A 20,537-nucleotide genomic window follows, 5' to 3' on the forward strand; every position below is an offset into this window, starting at 1 on the left:
TATAACAATGAACACACATATCGTTTAAAGTGATCTCTCTTTTTGAGTCCACGTGTTGTTTGAGTCAGACATAAGTGCAGTGACTGTCACTCATAATCAATCATCACTTCAATTGATCCGTTTGTTTTTGAGTCAAGAAAAATCAAATCAATACCAACAATGAGTCTTAAGATTGGTGGTGACCTCAAATCGGATGCCGGCCTCAAGAAACTGAACGACCATTTGGAGTCCCGAAGCTATATCGAGGGGTAGGCATAACCGCACCATAAGTTTGTTATGTAGTTTGGATCTAATAGTTTGGATGTTTAAACCATTAGATACACAGCATCTCAATCGGATGTTGTACTCATTGATGCCGTCGGTTCGGTCGACAGCAAGAAGTTCCCGCACGTGAGCCGATGGCAGACACATATCAAGTCGTTTAACACCAACGAACGCAAAGCGTATGTCTTCTTCTTCTTCTTCATTATTAATGTTTTTTTAAGTAACCATTTTGTTTGATATGATAATTGATATCGAGATTTGTGTCTTGTTTTCTATCCTTTCCAATGATTAGGTTTACCGGTGTTAAGAAAAGTTTAGCCGATTTTGGTGTTACTGCTGGCGGCGCCGCCTCGAAGCCGGCCGCTGAAGATAATGACGATGACTTTGAACTGTTTGGATCAGATGATGAGGTCAGATGAGTAGTTGTGTTTTCTTGTGTGATGTCATGAGTTGCTAAACGATTGCTTGTCTATAGGTGGACGAGGAGGCAGAGAAGGCTAAGGCGGCCAGAGTTGCGGCTTATAATGAAAAGAAATCCAAAAGTATGCAATCGATTGAATTGTTTACTGTTTTTTAAATCAAATATCAATAACTAATGTTTTTTAATCTTAATTGTATTGTCCAGAGGCAGCATTGATCGCAAAATCCAATGTCATACTCGACGTGAAGCCATGGGATGACGAAACAGATATGAAAAAACTTGAGGAATGTGTCCGAACCATACAGACTGAGGGATTAGTTTGGGGCGCCTGTATGTCATCATCTGTAGCGATATTTTTGTATTGTTTTAACAATTTATTTTATAATTGTTTAGCTAAGTTGGTTCCGTTGGCTTACGGTATTCATAAATTGACAATCGTTTGTGTGGTTGAGGACGATAAAGGTATGTCCTATTTGTAGCAATAGTTTTAGATCAATAAACTAATGATTTATTTATTTAACTATTAAATGAACAACAGTTAGTATCGATTGGTTGACTGAAGAGATCGAAAAGTTTGAAGACTACGTTCAATCCGTGGACATCGCGGCCTTCCAGAAGATTTAATGGACACTTATTGTCAATTGATTTTAAAATTAAAATGTCAATTTTGACAACTTTTTAAAAATTAATATTGATTTTTATTTTGTAAAATACATGCATTACATTAATGATACATTAATGTCAAATAAATTGGTTTTAAATATATTTTATATCAATTAATTACAATTAGAAATAATTTAAATTAAATTACCGATAATTACATTATATTTTTAATAATAATAATTTGTATACGTTTTATATGAACACTGTTTGAGATTTCAACCAATCAGTGATGACATGAGTTTCCAAGTGTTTGGAAAATATATAAACAATTTGATGACAATTAAGACATTCAGACAATAAAAACATTTATTTTTAAACCTATTTTCACATCAATTGTCTGCATTTGAATCAATTGATTATACTTTTGAACGACAACTACAATGAAATCACTGTTAAGACAGTCGTTAATATCTAAGACAACATTATTATCAAGTGTTGGACACAATCATCAATTTATGACATCATTGACAACAACCAGAAGACAATCGACACAATTGATGACATCATCGGCTCAAGACTCGGACAGTGACACCAATGAAGACAATTCAGAGATTGTTATGAAAGTGGTTGAGACAGAAATGAAGCGCAGATTTGAAGGAACGACAAATCAACTGAAATACAGTCTTTCGAAGCCATCAGTGGTATCACTGGTGAAGACATTGAATGTAAAGAAATGGCAAAAACATGTGACCGAAGGACTCATTGGTTTAGTATTATATAATATATAATACAATAATAGATATTAAATATTTATTTTGTATTGTTTTGGTTTTCAGACATTACTATCGATCCAATTGAAACACTTTTGAGAAGTGATTACTTCACTGAAAAAACTGTTGACCACTACTTGAATGTTGAGTTTATTACATGTCCTTCACATACATTAGGTTCAAGTGTTGTCCAATTGGGTGAACCACACATCAACTCAACTGGTAATTGACATTTAGATTCAATATATTGATAACAAACACATCGATCAATGCTTTTATTATTAGTAGACTTTTTTGATAAATATTTTTATTAGAAATCATTTTAATTACATCAATACGTTCAGTCAAATTCACATTAATGTTTTGCTTATAAAGCAATGAATAAATTATTTGTAAATCAAATTAAGACTAATATATTTAGTCAATTAGTTTATCGCTTAATATCAAATATTAGGGGACAGAAAGTGAGTCCATCAAAATTTGATGATAAAATCTTAAGGAACAACTTTAGAGTTAACTTTAAAGACATTAAAGTCAATAGAAAATTGATTGTCACCGATAGAGTCGGTAATAATTGACACAAATATTTGTGTCCACTGTTTATCTGTCAATATAGTTATAAATTAATATTAAATTATCAAAAATTTATTTATTGTATAATTAGATATAAATCTTATTTAATGATTTTATTTTTTTTTGTTAACAGTAACTAACAAATCGTTTGAATCACCACTAATTAAAAGGTTTGGTCGTGTAATAAAAAATATGAAGAATAATGAAATACGAGAAGATAATGTCATGATTTTTGTTAATATGGTAACCGATTATTTGAATTATGATACAAATGACAACATTATATTAGATACAAAGCGACCAATTAAGGTGTACTTTGGCGAAGAACCCGAAACAGCTATACCTGATCTGACAATCTTTGACAACAGTAATAAAGGGAACAGATTTCTGGACAAACCTATTGTTTGCACATATGAATTGAAGTCTGTTGTCAATTCAAGTGATTCATATGACCGACACAGGGCTCAGGCCGTCGGGACGGCTATTATGGCCGGTGCTTATAATTTCCATACATTTGACTCATTGGATCCAATATTTTGTGTTTTAATTAGAAGCAAATGGTTTCACTTTTTCGAAATCAAAATAACAAAAAAATATACAAAACGATTGTTAAGTAATGACTTAACAAAAGCTGATAAAGTGATAGTAAAACAACTAAATTATGGAAATCCTTTTGACTTTGAAGACGAAAACCACAAACAAATTATCTATCAATTGTTGCTTTCGATTAATTCATTCAAACAATTGTATCACAATAGAGATGATATTTAAACTGTAATTTCTCTACATTTTTGTCAAAATTTTTACTTTGTTTGTTAACTTTTATAACTATATTATTATTTTTACAGTAAATATCATTTAGAGTACATTGCATTTGCGCTGAGAGATAAAGAAAGAGAGAGAGAGAGAGAGCACCCACTGCTCAGTCATAGCCGATGTTTATACTATCTATCGGTTGTTTCAATACTATATATAACAATAGTATTGAATATATATTTTTAGTGAATATATTCGTAACGATATAATCATTTGATTGTCCGACCCATCAAATTGTGAACTTCTTATTAAATATATATTTCATTTATTTTTGTTAAATAGTATTGAAATTGTTTTATAACTTTTTAACACATATTACAGTATTATGAATCATAAATATTAAATAATTGTAAAAATAAACTCAATATTTAATTAATAAAAAGTTTATTATTTTGTATTTATTGTAATTTAAATGACTTTAAAGTTTTCATTGTTTTTTGTATACAATTTTTTAAACTATTAATATATATTCAGTCCCATAAAAGTTGGTTAATCTTACAGTAAGTTTTGCGTAAATTGTTTTTTATTGTTGTAAATAATTTACTATTATAACCGGTAGATTCTAATTTAACATTTTGAAATTATTATTATTATTATTAAAAAGTTTTTTTTTAATTATCAATATATTTAATACTAATCTATTATATTTTAAAATATTTCTATATTTTTAAAACTTTTATTATTTTAATTGAACAAAAATCATATAAAGTTTTCATATCATATAATTTGTTAGTTTTAAAAATATTTTTTTTTTTAGTATATTTAAGATTATTGAATCATAAGTAGAATATATATATACAGTATATAAATTTGAATAATTGTAGCTATTTTTTGTATTATTAATTTTGTAAAAAACTAATATTTATAACAATATCCATTATAAGAAAATAGTTAACAAAAATTGAATATATTTTATTTTACATGGGTGCTATTATTTTATGTCACATATAAATGCCATATAATTAAATTTATGACACGTTTTTATATAAGCTAATAGAAGATAATTTATACTTAACATGTTAAACCCTAATTTAAATTTTATTTTTGAATTTCAATATCATAATTGCATTTATATGATTTCTAAAAATATAATTTTAGACAAAAATATAGTTATTAATTATTAAAATTAATTATTAAAACTGATTGCTTTATCTATTGTCGAAGTTTGAGGAGAAATATAATAGTGTTATGAAAATAATTATAATTATTAAAAAAATTGTATTAAATATTCTTATCGCATATATAATATATTGTTTTGTACTTTATATATAAATATATATTATATACAATATAAAACCATATATATGCGATATATATATATAATATAAATACAATAATATATGCTATTCTTGCGTAAAATTAGAGCCAAAATTTATTATGTATTTGTTAATAAAAGTTATAGTAGTAATCATTTATATTCATAGCTCACGATAAAAAAATATTGATTTTCATGTATCTGTATATAAAATATAATATGTATTTCATGAATATATTTTTATGATGTCCTACAGTTTCACCATTGATGATGATATGACTATAATTTCAATTTCACTGTTGGTTATATAATAACTTGTTTTTACATAATATTACTTTACTGTCAGTAGTTATAATATTAAGCAATATTTTATTACTTTATTTGTTAAGACTTTTCCCTTATAGCTATTAAAATATATTAACTATTATTACAAGCATTTGTTATGTATTTGATAGACATATTAATTATATAAATGATATCATATAATATAAGTGTAGATATAGTTAGCTACACAACAAAATAATAATGAACAAATTTATGTGTACAGTTAAAGTGTCAATATATTTATAATTAATTTTAATTTACTTATGATTTACTATATTTGTAATTTTATATTATATTAGTTAGTATTTATCTTGATTTTTTTACATGAACATGTAGTTTACTTTAGTTTATTAATTGATTGATTGTTGCAATAAAATTGTGTGTAATTTAGCACTAATTTTATGGTTGAAGACTAAACATATTTTTTATTTTTCTAAATAATTATATTAAACCTATATTACCGATAATTTATATTTTTTTAGATATACAGAAATAAGTTAGTGTTTAATAATAATAGTAAGACTGTAATAATAATGATAAGTAAATAAATTTTAAAAGGTGTTCATAAAATTCAAATTATATTTTCATTCAAGTAGTATATGATAGTAATAGACATAAAAAGCAAATCTTTTTATATATATTTTTATATAATACTTATTGTTATTATTTCGTATAACAACTCATAGATGTTGAGACAGAATAAGGAAAAAAAGATGTTTTAACTGACATATAATGTTAGATAAATAAGAAAACCATAGAAAATAATAGTTTTTATAACTATATTATTGTCAAAATGGTAGCAAATGATTGTGTAAAATATGTTGTAAATTTTTTTTATATATATATATTTTTAGCTAAAAATAAAATAAAACGATTTTCATTAAATTACAGCACTTTCAGTGATTTGATTTGATTTTCTGTCTCTCAATTTATAGACACTTAAAAAGAAGAAATATGATTGTTATTAATATAATAATATAATCTATTATATTATTATTATTTATTTTACTTTTTGTTATATGACTATGAATTTAATGTTGACTACAAGTTTTGTGTAAACAAATTCAATGATTATTTTCTTTATAATAGCAGAAATGATAAATGTCTTGTTGTGTATGTGTTTTTGTATCCTTTTTTAAAAAAAAAAGTTTAACATATAGTTAGTGCCATTAGACTGACTGTTGTTCATACACTCAGTTAGTGAATAATATCTTTATATATATTTCTATTATTAATTCAATATAATATAAAATTGAATCAATTTATGTCCAAATAATAATAATAAAACCTTAATAACTTGTACTGACCCCACAAGCTAACTGTCCAATATAATCGGTTAGCTCATCCATTGCGTGTTTAATCCACTAAATACTTTGGACTGATATTTCAATCAAACATTTATTTCATATATATATTGTTGTTATTATTGTTTTTTATATTTTATTATTGATTGCAAGTGTACACTAACTATGTAATTCATTTACTCATTATTTTGATTCACTAGTTATTAGAGTTTATAATCTCTCTCTCTCTCTCTCTCTCTCTCTCTCTCTCTCTCTCTCTCTTTCTGTTTGCTTTTATCTACACTGTCTTTCACTCAATGGTTTTTTCGTATCATTTTTTATTATTATCTGATACATACATATACTGTATTATTATGATTGATATAAAAAGTGAAAAATATAAGACTGGTAACAAAAAAAAACTACAACTAAAATAAATAGATAATTACCTAACAAACCTCTGTGTGCTACCACATACAGTGTGTACATACTAAACATTGGTATGCGTTTTTAATTGATAATTATAAAAGTAATTAAAATAAATTGATTTTAATAATGCGTAACTATTATTTTATTTATCTATCAATTCAATTAAATATGCTATCTAATTGAATCGTATTAGTAGTATTTAATTGAATTAAATTTTTTATTTTTTTTAATAAAATCTATTTAGATGATAAATTAATTATTTAAAAAAATGAAAAACATGATAAATTATCTTTATTTTTCTAAATAAAAGTAATTTATTATTTTTACTTTCATACAAAAATTAAATGAAAATACAAACAAATTATTTTAGTCTCAGAACAACAAAATTTATGAATAATTTTTAATAAGTTTAAAAATAGTTTTCAAATATGATTTATCTCTATTATAATAAAGCAATGACAATAAGGCACGTATAGTACAGTATATAAGTGGCTTTAAATTTTCTACTGTATAATAACATACATAATATAATTTGTAATTTACAAGCTTATCACAGCTGTTTACAAATACAGTATTATTTTTATAATTATAATTAATTTTGTGAGTATTTAGACATTTTTAATGAATGTGATTTGGATATTGAACAAAATTAAATTATTTATTTTTTTAGCAAAAATTTTTACAGTATAATTAACTAATAAAAACTCTAATTTGCTTTTATAAATATATGACAAATGATAAAAATATATATTACATATAACTTTTTGTACTAATAAATGATTCGATACATAAAAAATAGTGAAATAATAATAAAAATTGTTGAATTTATATATATTGATATATTTAAGTTATTATTTATTAAATGTCACACAAATATTAATAGTAAATCTCCAATAATTTTTTATATGTATTTCATGATATTGTTATATATATGTATATATATATTGTAAGTTATATATAATATTTCGCAACGATTTTATCATTTATTCCAATAAATAAAAGCTAAAGAATTGATTATTGAATTTTCGATTTACTGAATATAAATAGATGTTTATTACAATTGTTTTCAATACAATACAATAGTATTAATAAAATAAAAATATTGTACTATTGAGAGATAAAACCATATTTTAAATATAAATTTCATAAATATTATGTTTACTAAAAATGGCATAAATATTGGTATTACTAATTTATTCAAAAGTTAAAACTATTTTAGACATTTTATTTAAAAAAAATAATTTCAATTAAATTTTTTATTGATAACATTAATGTGATTGCATACAAATTATAAAGATTTTAGAAATAGTTAATTGTATTTATACATCTATCACAAAAACATATATACACAAAATTATAATTTATAATTAGTTTTTTTTTACTTTAGATTTGATTTTGCAATTGAATTTTATTATAATAACAAAAAATCTATTTAATTGAAGTTAAATAATAACTTATTGAAACTGAACTTTATATTATACAGTATTTGTAAATATTTATATACAATATATTATAGCAAACGCTGATTGATTTGTATATAATTAGTGGACAAATTTAAAAAAAAAATCTTAAACGATATATTGATAATAATGAAAAAATATTGTGGACAACAATATATTAAATTTGATTTACTGTTTGCATTATTTAAAACATTTACGATAGCAGCAAAAAAAAATCTTGAAATAATTTGAATTTTATTTATTTTTTAATAAAAATTGATTGTGCACTCAGAATATTTAAAATATTTGCTATCTCTCTCTCTCTCTCTCTCTCTCTCTCTCTCTCTCTCTCTCTTCCCTCTCACTCATTCACTAACTTTTATTCGCTATCACTCTCAGAGTAAATAAAAAATTTGAAAATTTAAACAGATTTTATACTATATATTATATTTATATAATATATAAATTTAATATATTATAGTTTATCTATCCATCACACTATCTACAGTAGAGTCACGATATATTATATACTATTTTATAATAATTGTATTATTTATTATTTGAATTATTATTATTGTAAATGACAAAAATTAATTAATATAAACAATAAGCAGTATATCATAGATTTATGATTTTTTTCATACAGTATATGTATTACTAATAACTCAATTTAATATTATATTTGTTTTTTGACGAAGGGTTTAAGTTTTTATTGATTTGTATTTTCGCTTTAAAAAAAATATAAATGAGTTTTGTTTTCCAGTTATTAATCACACGTGTCTTCACTGGTATTGCTTTTTTCAATGGATTTTTTTGTTGTTTATTTGCTGGTAATAGTCATGGGATTACTCGACTGATATCAATAAAAACTATATTAAAGACAAATACTATATAAAGTAATAGCAGGCAATAGAAAGTGATTACTAGTTTTTCAATATAAAATGAGAGCCAATTTTATATCATAAGTGACCAAAAAACATACAGTAAATTAATAATAAGATTATTTTGAGACACAAATTGATAATAAACTCATCTAATTATGTATTAAGTGATGATTATTGATTAAATCTATCTATTTTTAATATATACACAGTATATGACATCAATATAATTATAATGTACTGTAGTTTTGCTTATTATTCATTTTAGTCACTTAATACACTATCTGCGAGCTATACATTTGAATACATACACACATTTGAGTACATTTGATTATATTGACTTATAATGTATTAACTATAAGTAATATTACAGTATATTAATCAATAAATAGAGTTTCTTATTATTAGAGAATCGGTAAAAGTAAATAACTGAGTGAATGAGTTAAGAGAGAGAGAGAGAGAGAGAGAGAGAGAGAGAGAGAGAGAGAGAGAGAGAGAGAGAGAGAGCATAAAAACATCTGAGAATAATGAGTTAGACTTTTGATATTATTTTCCTTAAGGAATTCAATGCACAGAAAACAAGTATTAATCAATATTTTCCTGACTATTGAAACTATTCCCTCGTCTCTCTTTTTTCCTCTCTCTCTCTCTCTCTCTCTCTCTCTCTCTCTCTCTCTCTCACTCACTCACTCACTCACTCACTGACTCACTAACTAACCAACTCTTTTACTAACTTTCAATTTCAAGTGAACTTAAAAAGTTAGAATCCTTTAGCTCCGGTATCCTTATTGACAATAAGTTATAGTTTGATTGAGCACTTTATATAAATAGATGGACACATTTTATGTGTTATATTGCACTTTTTAAATAGCATATAATTTTAGATTGCTTTTATATTTTGATATAATTAACTTTTCTTTTATTTAATTGCCAATTGTTGTACTTTTTTTATATATTGTTTGATATTGTGATTCATATAATGTTTTATATTGACATTTAATAGCAATTTTTATCCGGTTTTCTTTTCATTGAATTTCTTTGTCATTTATTTTGGCGGCGCTTTTAACACACATACACATACACATACACATACACATACACATACACATACACATACACATACACATACACATACACATACACATACACATACACATACACATACACATACACATACACATACACATACACATACACATACACATACACATACACATACACATACACATACACATACACATACACATACACATACACATACACATACACATACACATACACATACACATACACATACACATACACATACACATACACATACACATACACATACACATACACATACACATACACATACACATACACATACACATACACATACACACACATACACATACACATACACATATTCACTGACCACACCTATTGCCAACCCAAATAATGTCAAATGAGTAAATTAAATCTTATTAATTTAAATATATATATTTCTTATAATTTATTATTCAAATTGATTTTGTTTTAATATAACAAAAACAAATGTGAGACACGTTTTGTATATTTATTTTCGTCACTATTGTTGTTTAGACAAATATTATATGTTATATAAACTATTGTATATATATTGGGATAAATAAAGTTCAATACATTATTCACAACATTTCTCTTATCATGTGTACAGAGATAAGCGAAATAAAAATATACAGAAAAATCATTCAATTATTCAATGTGTTGATTGAATGTATGTTATTGTGGTTTCAATTAAAGCTGTGAATAAAACTTGTTGGTCTTAAATATTAACAAATATATTATCATAAACTTAATTGTTTATATAAGTCAATAAATATATTGAATAATAATAATAGTTATATTATTTTATTAATATAGTAAAAGTTAAATAAAAAAATATTAATGGTTCATTTACTAAATTAGTATAAATATAAATAATATTATTATTTATTAACACATGAATACCGTATAATAATATACTGTATTAAACAGTATTTCTTTATATGAACAGAATATTTTGTTTGCAAATAATTATCGATTGTTTAGCTCACAAAATATTTGTACTGTATGTCCACTTATTTAGTTAGTTAGTTAGTTATGGGGATATTTATATTATTTATACAAAGTGGACACTTATGTGTTAGCTTATGGGTCAAAATGTCATTAGTATTCATAATATAAATACAATCAAATTAATTACATGAAAACTAATTATGTTTTTGTTAAAAAATTATTTTTGCCACTATTTTATTTATTGTCCATTGCATCTACATATAAATATAAATTCAAATAAATATATGCACATACAATAAAAATTTATATTGCAAATTAAAATTCATGAAATGTTATATTAAAATAATAAATTGAACACAATTGCAATAATAAATCATTAATAAAATATAAGCAACAATATACTAATGTATAATAAAATACTATAATTTAATCTTCAAAAGTTTTAATTTTGTTTTTATTATATGACTACTGTATAATAAAAATAATATAAATTCAGATAATAAAGTTTGCAAGTTTTATGATAAGTTTGTTGTCTTTTAAAATTTATGTTTACATGAAATTCAATGGAGAGTTAACTGAAAAATTATCACATATATCAATAATAAGACTTAGCTTTAAATTAAGTTTTATTTGTTAATAAAACATACATCAAAATAATCATTTTGGGAATAAAATACTTTTGAAATTAAAATTAAAATTATTTCACATAATTTTATTATAAAATAATAGTGAAAATATAAATTAGAATTAAATTCAATTCTAATATATTATTGTAAAAATAGTGAATACATATATAATATATTTATTGTATATTTTTATTTACAAAAATAAATTCTAAGGCTTTTCTATACTTTAAATTTAATATTTTTTATTTTAATTTTCTAAAGCTTTTATATATATTTTTTTTGTTAAAAATGTTTTCTTTTTGCATAATACTTGTTTACATTTATCTATTCAAACAATAGAAGTGTACATTACTTAAAAAATAAGTTTTTATATGTAAAATTAAATACATGCAAATATTTGAACATGACTGTTATTATTAAAAATATATAATAATAATAATAAAGTATAAAAATGTGACTTTTGATATATAATATAATGTGAAAAATAATATAATCGACTGTAAAACAAGTGATAGGAAAACTAAAATTATATTCAATAATAATAATAAGATAACAATATTTCATATACAGTATGTATATATATATATAGTATATACTGTATAATAATATATAATATAGTGAATGTAAGTTTGACTAAATGACATCCAAAGCCTTAATACATAAATAATTTGATTTATGACACAAATAACACACACATTCACATCATATCACACATTCATATTATATGCATAACTAACTGACAAAATATGCTTTTCTAAAATATTCAATCAGACATTATAATGTATGCAATATTTATTATATAAAAATTTTTTGTATTAGAAAAAAATCATATATTGATATTAACTACACACACACACACACACACACACACACACACACACACACACACACACACACACACACACACACACACACACACACATAAATATTTTTATATATCGTATAACTTTATATAAAATTTAAAAATATTCTTAGCATAAATTTTGATAACTTATATTCTCTATTGTTAGTAATATTAGATTTTATATAATATTAATAAATATTATTTATTTATCACTTATTGCAAAATTGTTGATTGCAATTATTGATATATTTTAAATATTTATACATAATATTTTAAATAATTTTATTTTAAATATGTATTTGTCGTTATAAATAGCATTAAATAGTTTTAATGTCAATCTGAATTTATCATATTTTCGTAAATATGATTTAATAATAGTTTATTTTTATTCTAAATATAATCAAATATATATTAATGATTCGCTGCTTATTGAATTAGTTAGTTTTTAAAGTTATTTTATCTCATATTTAATATATTATATTTTAATAATTTTATTGTCTGAAAATAATATATTATATACAAATTTATATCAAATCAACAAATTTATAACAAAAATATAATAGTTGGACAATATATATATATTTAAATTTAGTATTATAATTGAGATTTGTTATGTAATTATGACGACAATAATAAATAAATTATAAATAATAAGATATTATTGACAAAATTTAATAAAAATTTATTATGTATACTATGTATATACTATATATTTGATAATTTATCAATGATAAAAACCTTATAAATGTTTTTAATATAATTACGATGCATCAGTATTCATATAATTTTATTATACAGTTTATATACTGTATATATATAATAGTAAAAGCATTTCTACATAAAAATACATTATTTACTCTGAAGTTTATCCATCACTGGCCATAAACATTCATACAGTATACGCAATAGCTATACAATAATAGCAGAATCAACCATCACTTTAATGAATCTGAATATTTAGTTTTGGTTCAAAAGCTCTCTCTCTCTCTCTCTCTCTCTCTCTCTCTCTCTCTCTCTCTCTCACTCTAAATTATAAAACTGTTTTTACAATTGAGTGATGACTGATTGATACGTGCAATAGTTGCGTGTCATATAACATACATATACTTTATATATATTGTACATATATATATATATATATATATATATATATATATATATATATAGAATATGACTGTGCATTGCATTTGTGATGCATTTTTGACTCGCAATCAAAATATAAAAGAGACAGTCATTTGTGACTACATTTCCGCTCACTATTCACTCTAACAGGACATCAGGACATACATACAGTTTGAATGAAGAAAAAACAGTTCATTCGAGTAATTTTTCTCTTATTTTTTTGTATATAAAACTTTTGTTGTTATACTCAACAACTACTGTATTTATTTGCGGATTATATATATTTCGAGTACTTTTTATAATAGAGTAAATAATTAAAACAGCATTAAAACTGTTTGTATAGAGAATGTAATGTTTTTATTCAAACAATTATATAAAAAGTTAATTTACCAGATAATTAAAATCTAATTATAGACACTGCAGTATATTAAAAATAAATAAATAATTTTTTCAAATTATTTAATATTATTAATTATTAAATACCAAGTATAAAAAATTATAAATATCATAACATAATGACTATTATGGTTTATTATTTTTTATTAGTTAATATATAAGTTTAATTATAATTTAAAATTATTTAATTAATATTTATATAATCTATAGAATAGTCAAAATATCAATAATAATTTATAAGTACCAGCATATATATTAATATATACATTATATATTAAAATAGATCAATAATACTTTTTGATAAATATTGATAAAATTATGTATTAGAAGTTTTATAGAAAATTATGTTATGTTTTTATATTTAAGTCATCTAATTATTAATAATTGGTTTTTATTGAATATCTCTATTGGATATTTGTAATCTGTGTTTAATATTTATTTATAGAATTTAATATATTTTTAAAGAAATTTTTGCCATATTTACTGAAATTTTATCTATACATTAAAACACTTAAGCCTTTAATAAGTATGTTAATAACAATTAATTTTATTAAATATTTCTATTGAAAAACTATGGACAGATTTTTTGGTGTAAACTTTATTTTAAAAAATAATCTTTAGTATAGAGTTATCTATTAATATATTAAACTTTAATATTTACCGTATATTTTAAAACTTCAATTTTCATTTCAATTAATTATATAAAAAAAAAGTTTTTTGTCTAAAAAATCTAAAACATTTACTCAAATCTCATTTTTTCTTTTTCACTTATATTTATTTTGATTTAACATAAGTATTATAATATTATGTTATATATATATTTATATATTAATATAACATATATATTATAAGAGATTTTATGCGAAATAAAAAAATTACAATTTTTTTAATAATATTTTTCTTTTATACACATAAATTATATTTAATATTTCATTTTGAATACTGTTTTATACTTTATTTTTGTGAATATAATGTTTTTCTATTATGATATTAATATTTGAGGTTTAAATGTTAGAATATACTATATATTCAATACATTTAATGAAAAACAGTAATATTATATTTATTAATCTACATAAACCTTATCGTATTTCATCATATTTGTAATTTTTTGTATTATTTTTATAAAAATCTATGACATTTTATAATACTTTATCATACAAAACATAGTATACATGTATACTTATAGCTAGTATTGAAAAATTTCCAAACAAATAGTTTAGTAATTTTTATACTGGACACTGTCTAATACTTTTATATAAAAAACATTAACATTATATTATAAAAAATAAACAAAAAAACAAATGATGTAATGATAGTCTGTAATAACTTATAAGTAAAAGCAATGAGTGTTTGTATTTAATGTTTTTTTTGTATTAGATTTCATAGGAAAAAGAGACACAAATACGACAACAGTAAAAACAACAACAAAATCATAGAAAGATAAAAAATCTAACATTTATGCATTAACTATTATTATTTATAGTGCATATACATTATAATATACAGTATAGTAAAAAAGTATTTATAAATTATTTAGTTGTGTTGTGCAGTACAGTACATAATATTTATAATAATCACATTACGCCTAATAAAATTGCAAAAAAATAGCAAAAAAAATTGTTTGCCATTATAGCTCAATGTTATGAACTAAATGGTAAATACTATTTTTTTTATTCATGTGTGTGAATACAAACACTATATTAACAAATGTGTTGAATAAATATCCATTAAATTATCCAAAACTCTTGTTGCTATTGTAATAACACTGATGTATTGTGTTCATTGATATTAAGCAAAAGCAGTTTATTTTTGATATACTATAATATTATATTACAACTATACTATATAAGCCATATATATACTGCATATATAACTTTATATATATTTCAATAACTATCACACAATTGTTAATACATTATTATTTTATATATTAATGTAAAACATGAAATGTATTGAAAAACATTAGTTAGATATTGGTATAGTTGTTGATATAAATAAAAAACAAACTTTAGTTAGACTCAAGTGTTTGAACAATCATAATATGCCATTTATTAACACAACAACAATAATTGGTTTGTCAGTCTCTCTCTCTCTCTCTCTCTCTCTCTCTCTCTCTCTCTCTCTCTCTCTCTCTTAGTTTGTCTGATGATCCAAAAAGTGATGTGTCAACTGAAACATAAAGAAAATGATAAAAAATGTGTTAATGCGTTACAATAACCACACAGTAATCTCGTTTTTAATATATATATATATATACTGAATATATGTGTACTGTATATGAAATGAAATTAATCACCATTGATGACAATTTTGTTGACAATTAAAACCCATTATCTCATTATTAGTTAGTTGTTAGACATATATGTTAGACAAATATTTATTATATATAAAAGAAATATTATTTTTTAAACTCTCATTAATAATAACGTTTTGTCTAAAGAAATGTGTGAAATTGATATTTTTATATTTAGAAAATATTTACAGTAATATTTATTAAATAATTATTTTAAGCATTTTTATATTTTATCATATTTTAAATATGACATTTTATATTATGTTAAATTAGAAATATTTTAGGATAAAAGTAATATGTTATTTTAGAGCAATTTTTAATTTAAAATTATTGTATTTTAATGCTTATACATATTATTTATATATTGTGATTTTATTTAGATGTTTTATTAAATTATTTTTTAAAGTTATATTTAAGGTTTGAAATACTAGTACATATTATAAACAAGATTTTTAATTAAAAAAAATATAATAACTTTAAAACTTGTTTTTCAATAATTAATTTTAATAATAAAATTCAAATTACATTAGAGTTAAATTTAATACACTTTGTTATTCAAGAAACTTGATTTTTTTTTATAAAATTAATTTTAACATTTTAATGATACTTTACTCTATGTTAAACATAGTATGTTTCATAGGATATCATGTTTTTTAGGTATTTATATTTATACTACATTTGTCATGAGATCTATATATTTAATTGCAAAAACTTTAGATGGTGTAAAATATAATGTTTAAATGATAAACTCTATCAATTGTCGATGTGTTTGCTCTTTATGTGTCACCAGAGATACCAAACACTGAATATAAACACATTTATATATATATAAAGTAATGTATTTTTCTATATTATATCTATATAAGGGATTTTATCTTTGAGGCGTAAAAATGTGTGTTACTATTGATCACAACATTTAATGCTCAATAATATTGATGTCATTGATGTCCAAATAAATAGACAGACATAAAGCACAAACAAGACATCAGTCTATATACAAAATAATATAAAATTATATTCAAGTGTATTATTGACTTACATTTCTATAAATGTGTGTAGTAGTATACTAGCTACTATGGGCGCGATTTAATCCTCCTATAGTTTTAATCCTTTAATCCCCTACTAATCCTCTTATCAGTTAATCCTTTCAGTGAGCGCGTAAAAGTTATGAATGAAATAGTACTACTACATGTAGTAGTAGTACTATTGACCATTCATAAATTATGTAAGTGTGTAGAAGTGATGTTATGCAATATGTCACGTGACATATTGCATCACAAGAAATTAAAATGTTTTTTTAATTATGCATCTATTTTTTGATTAATTATTAATTTTATTTTATTAAATACAATTAAATAAATTTTCAAACAGTTAAATAAAAGTTAATTACAATTAAGTATAATATAATTATTATAATTTAAATTGGTAATTATAATTATTAGACTCATTATAATTATTCGGTATTATTTTTTAACAAATAAGTATTTGTTTATATTTTTAATAAAATTATATTTTGATTTAATAGGTATAAATTCTAAATATATTTTCAATGATAAATTATTTAAACATTCACGTTGATAAATATACTCATTATTATCCGAGTTTATAATAATCAACTGTAACCCTAGATTACCTTTTATATTTACAGTTAATAGATAATCTTGCATTAAGTCCCAATTGTGTGACCCTAATTTCTCACTATAATTGATCCCAGCTAAGCGACATAACTTTTGTGTACCACGAGTTTGAATGTTTGGACTATATCCCTTTGCAGCAATAATTTTAAACCAATGAAGATTATTGGATAGTTTTTGTTTATCAAAGCCATAATAATGCCAGACGCTTCCTATCCAAATAGCATGATATCCAGATGAATAAGATTTGCAATTAATTGTGATAACACTTCGCTTTTTAAAACTTTTTATTAACTGCTCTTTTTGATTATTCACAACAGGTATTATTTCAATTGATTGTGATTTAATTGTTTTTGACTCGCCGGTGTTAAAATTCATATTTTAATGATATACTAATTGTCACACTACAAACACGTAAAAATAAATAAAAAATACGTTTTAATAACACTATAATATATAATCTTATTGAGATTGAAGTATATATTGCTTGCAATTTACTGTGCGCTATATTAAGCGCCTGCGTTTAAATAAAATAATTATATATGATGCAATGCTTATTAATATTTATAACACAATTAGATATTGTTATAATTATTATATATCTAAAATAAATAATATATATTTATATATTATATTATTTAAAATAACAAATTATAATAAAATTATTAACATACTAATAATTGTAATATTAGTTATATATCAACTAACAATAATTTAATAATAAAGTACTTTAAAACATTAATATACTTATAAGATTACCTGTTTATAACATGTATAATAAGATAAATTAAATGAAGTGAACGTTTAAAGCTATGCAAAGCTAATGAAATGCGTTAACTGCTATGCAATGCTTGCAATATGTGGTGCTATGTATTACGCCTGCGCACAAAGTGTAAATGCTGTTAATGCATAAATGTTGATGCAATCATATGTTTATAAAAAAATATATATAATTATAGATGATGCAATGAGTTTCTTGATATTATTATTAACACTAATATATTACTATTATTTCTTTTACTTAAAATAATCATAACACTAGAATAGTAGTTTACTCTTATTATAACTTAGTATAATAAGTAATAAAATAATTTTTTGTTACAATTGAAGTAAGTTTTGATAAATTATTTAAAATAAAAAATGATGTATACAAAATTCAGTAGTTCTTATTATTACACTAAAGACTATTATTATAAATAATTATAATATACTGTGAATTAAAATTCTTTATTACAAGTTTTACGATTATTTATATATTAACTAATATATATAACTTAAGTGCATCCATTAATACACTCTAATAGAATAATGCTAGATATTAAGATAGTTTGTATGCAATACGTTGAGCTATGTATTACGTCTGCGCAAAACCGTTTATTAAATGTTGATTCAATATAACTGGTTCAAACCGGTTTATTAGTGTTAATGCAATCACATGATTAAAGAACCGGTTATTACTAGTTTAAAAATATAGATAAAAAATGAATTCCTAAACCTAGCTATAGTCATTATATATATATATATATATCGTAGCTATAAGTTTAATAAGATATGTATTAGATTATGTTTATAATACGGATTGGCTGTATATACTAGTGGTTCTGTAATAAAAATATATACATATATATATTAAGACAGTTATGATATAAAATTTTTCGTTGAGTTATATACTAAAGATATAATACTGTTTTTTTCGAATATTAAGTTTTAAAAGCAATATTTAATTTATTTATGTTAAAGTTATATTGTATAAGTAATTTTCTTAATGCGTTGTAAAGAATATATGTATTACAGTATATTATACTGTATAGTAACTTGTAAAGTATATAAAATAAAGAGTAATTGGTTATATTAAATCTATGTACTGTATATAAGTGATAATTAAACTACTACTTAATTTTTTTTAATAATATCTTAATTTATATTAATTATCAATATTGTACTATAAAAAATACCTATTAATTTATCTATTATGTTATAATATTATCATACTGCGTACAAGTATTAATGTTACTGCATTATATTCTATTATTTTTACATTTTAGTAATATATATCTTGATATATTGTACCAAAACATATACTATTTTTGAAATATTATACTACGTCAACTTTTAATTACATTAACTATGTAAGAAAGTTTGGTCATTATTCTGGATCTTCGGATCAGTAATCCATCTCCGAGACAGATACAAGACTTCAAAATAATATTAGTTATATATAACGCAGCTATCTATAAACAGAACTTCAAATGGGTCATTCATATACACTGTGACGTAATAGATAAGCTATAAAAATTGACCATACCCCCTTAATCTTTGATAAGTAATCTTTTAATTCATAAATTACGTTACAGTTCCTTATAAAATATATCTAGCTTTACTTATTGTTTTGTAAATTTTACTTAAAATTCACTTTAAGGCTATATGACTGTTAACTCACAGACTAAACCGTCAAATACTTATATTATTTTATTTAATAATATATTAACTTAAAATTAATAATACATAATACATTTTATTAACATATTAAAACATATTACAC

At 22.2% G+C, this 20,537-nt stretch overlaps 3 protein-coding genes across 3 annotated transcripts in view; 2 read left to right on the forward strand and 1 right to left on the reverse strand.

The window, feature by feature from the left end:
- LOC128965269 (integrin alpha-PS2-like) overlaps positions 1 to 20,537 on the reverse strand; it is a 150,565-nt gene that overhangs the window by 108,280 nt on the left and 21,748 nt on the right. Inside the window, exon 2 of the mRNA XM_054311919.1 lies at positions 9,777 to 9,786. Coding sequence (XP_054167894.1) covers positions 9,777 to 9,786 — 10 coding nt within the window. The remainder of the gene's footprint in view (positions 1 to 9,776; positions 9,787 to 20,537) is intronic.
- LOC128958466 (elongation factor 1-beta-like) lies at positions 35 to 1,385 on the forward strand. The gene is made up of 7 exons (XM_054304362.1): positions 35 to 248; positions 318 to 443; positions 557 to 674; positions 740 to 806; positions 890 to 1,015; positions 1,079 to 1,147; positions 1,224 to 1,385. Exons 1-7 carry the CDS (start codon positions 160 to 162, stop codon positions 1,307 to 1,309), a joined length of 681 nt encoding a protein of 226 aa, XP_054160337.1. The 5' UTR covers positions 35 to 159; the 3' UTR covers positions 1,310 to 1,385.
- On the forward strand, positions 1,546 to 3,680 carry LOC128957987 (uncharacterized). The gene is made up of 4 exons (XM_054303835.1): positions 1,546 to 2,053; positions 2,125 to 2,280; positions 2,765 to 3,405; positions 3,480 to 3,680. Exons 1-3 carry the CDS (start codon positions 1,729 to 1,731, stop codon positions 3,400 to 3,402), a joined length of 1,119 nt encoding a protein of 372 aa, XP_054159810.1. The 5' UTR covers positions 1,546 to 1,728; the 3' UTR covers positions 3,403 to 3,405; positions 3,480 to 3,680.

Source organism: Oppia nitens, unplaced genomic scaffold (assembly GCF_028296485.1).
Source record: "Oppia nitens isolate AA-2021 unplaced genomic scaffold, nextdenovo-longstitch-racon4-pilon3 scaffold10_pilon_pilon_pilon, whole genome shotgun sequence".
Classification (NCBI taxonomy): Eukaryota; Metazoa; Arthropoda; class Arachnida; order Sarcoptiformes; family Oppiidae; genus Oppia; species Oppia nitens.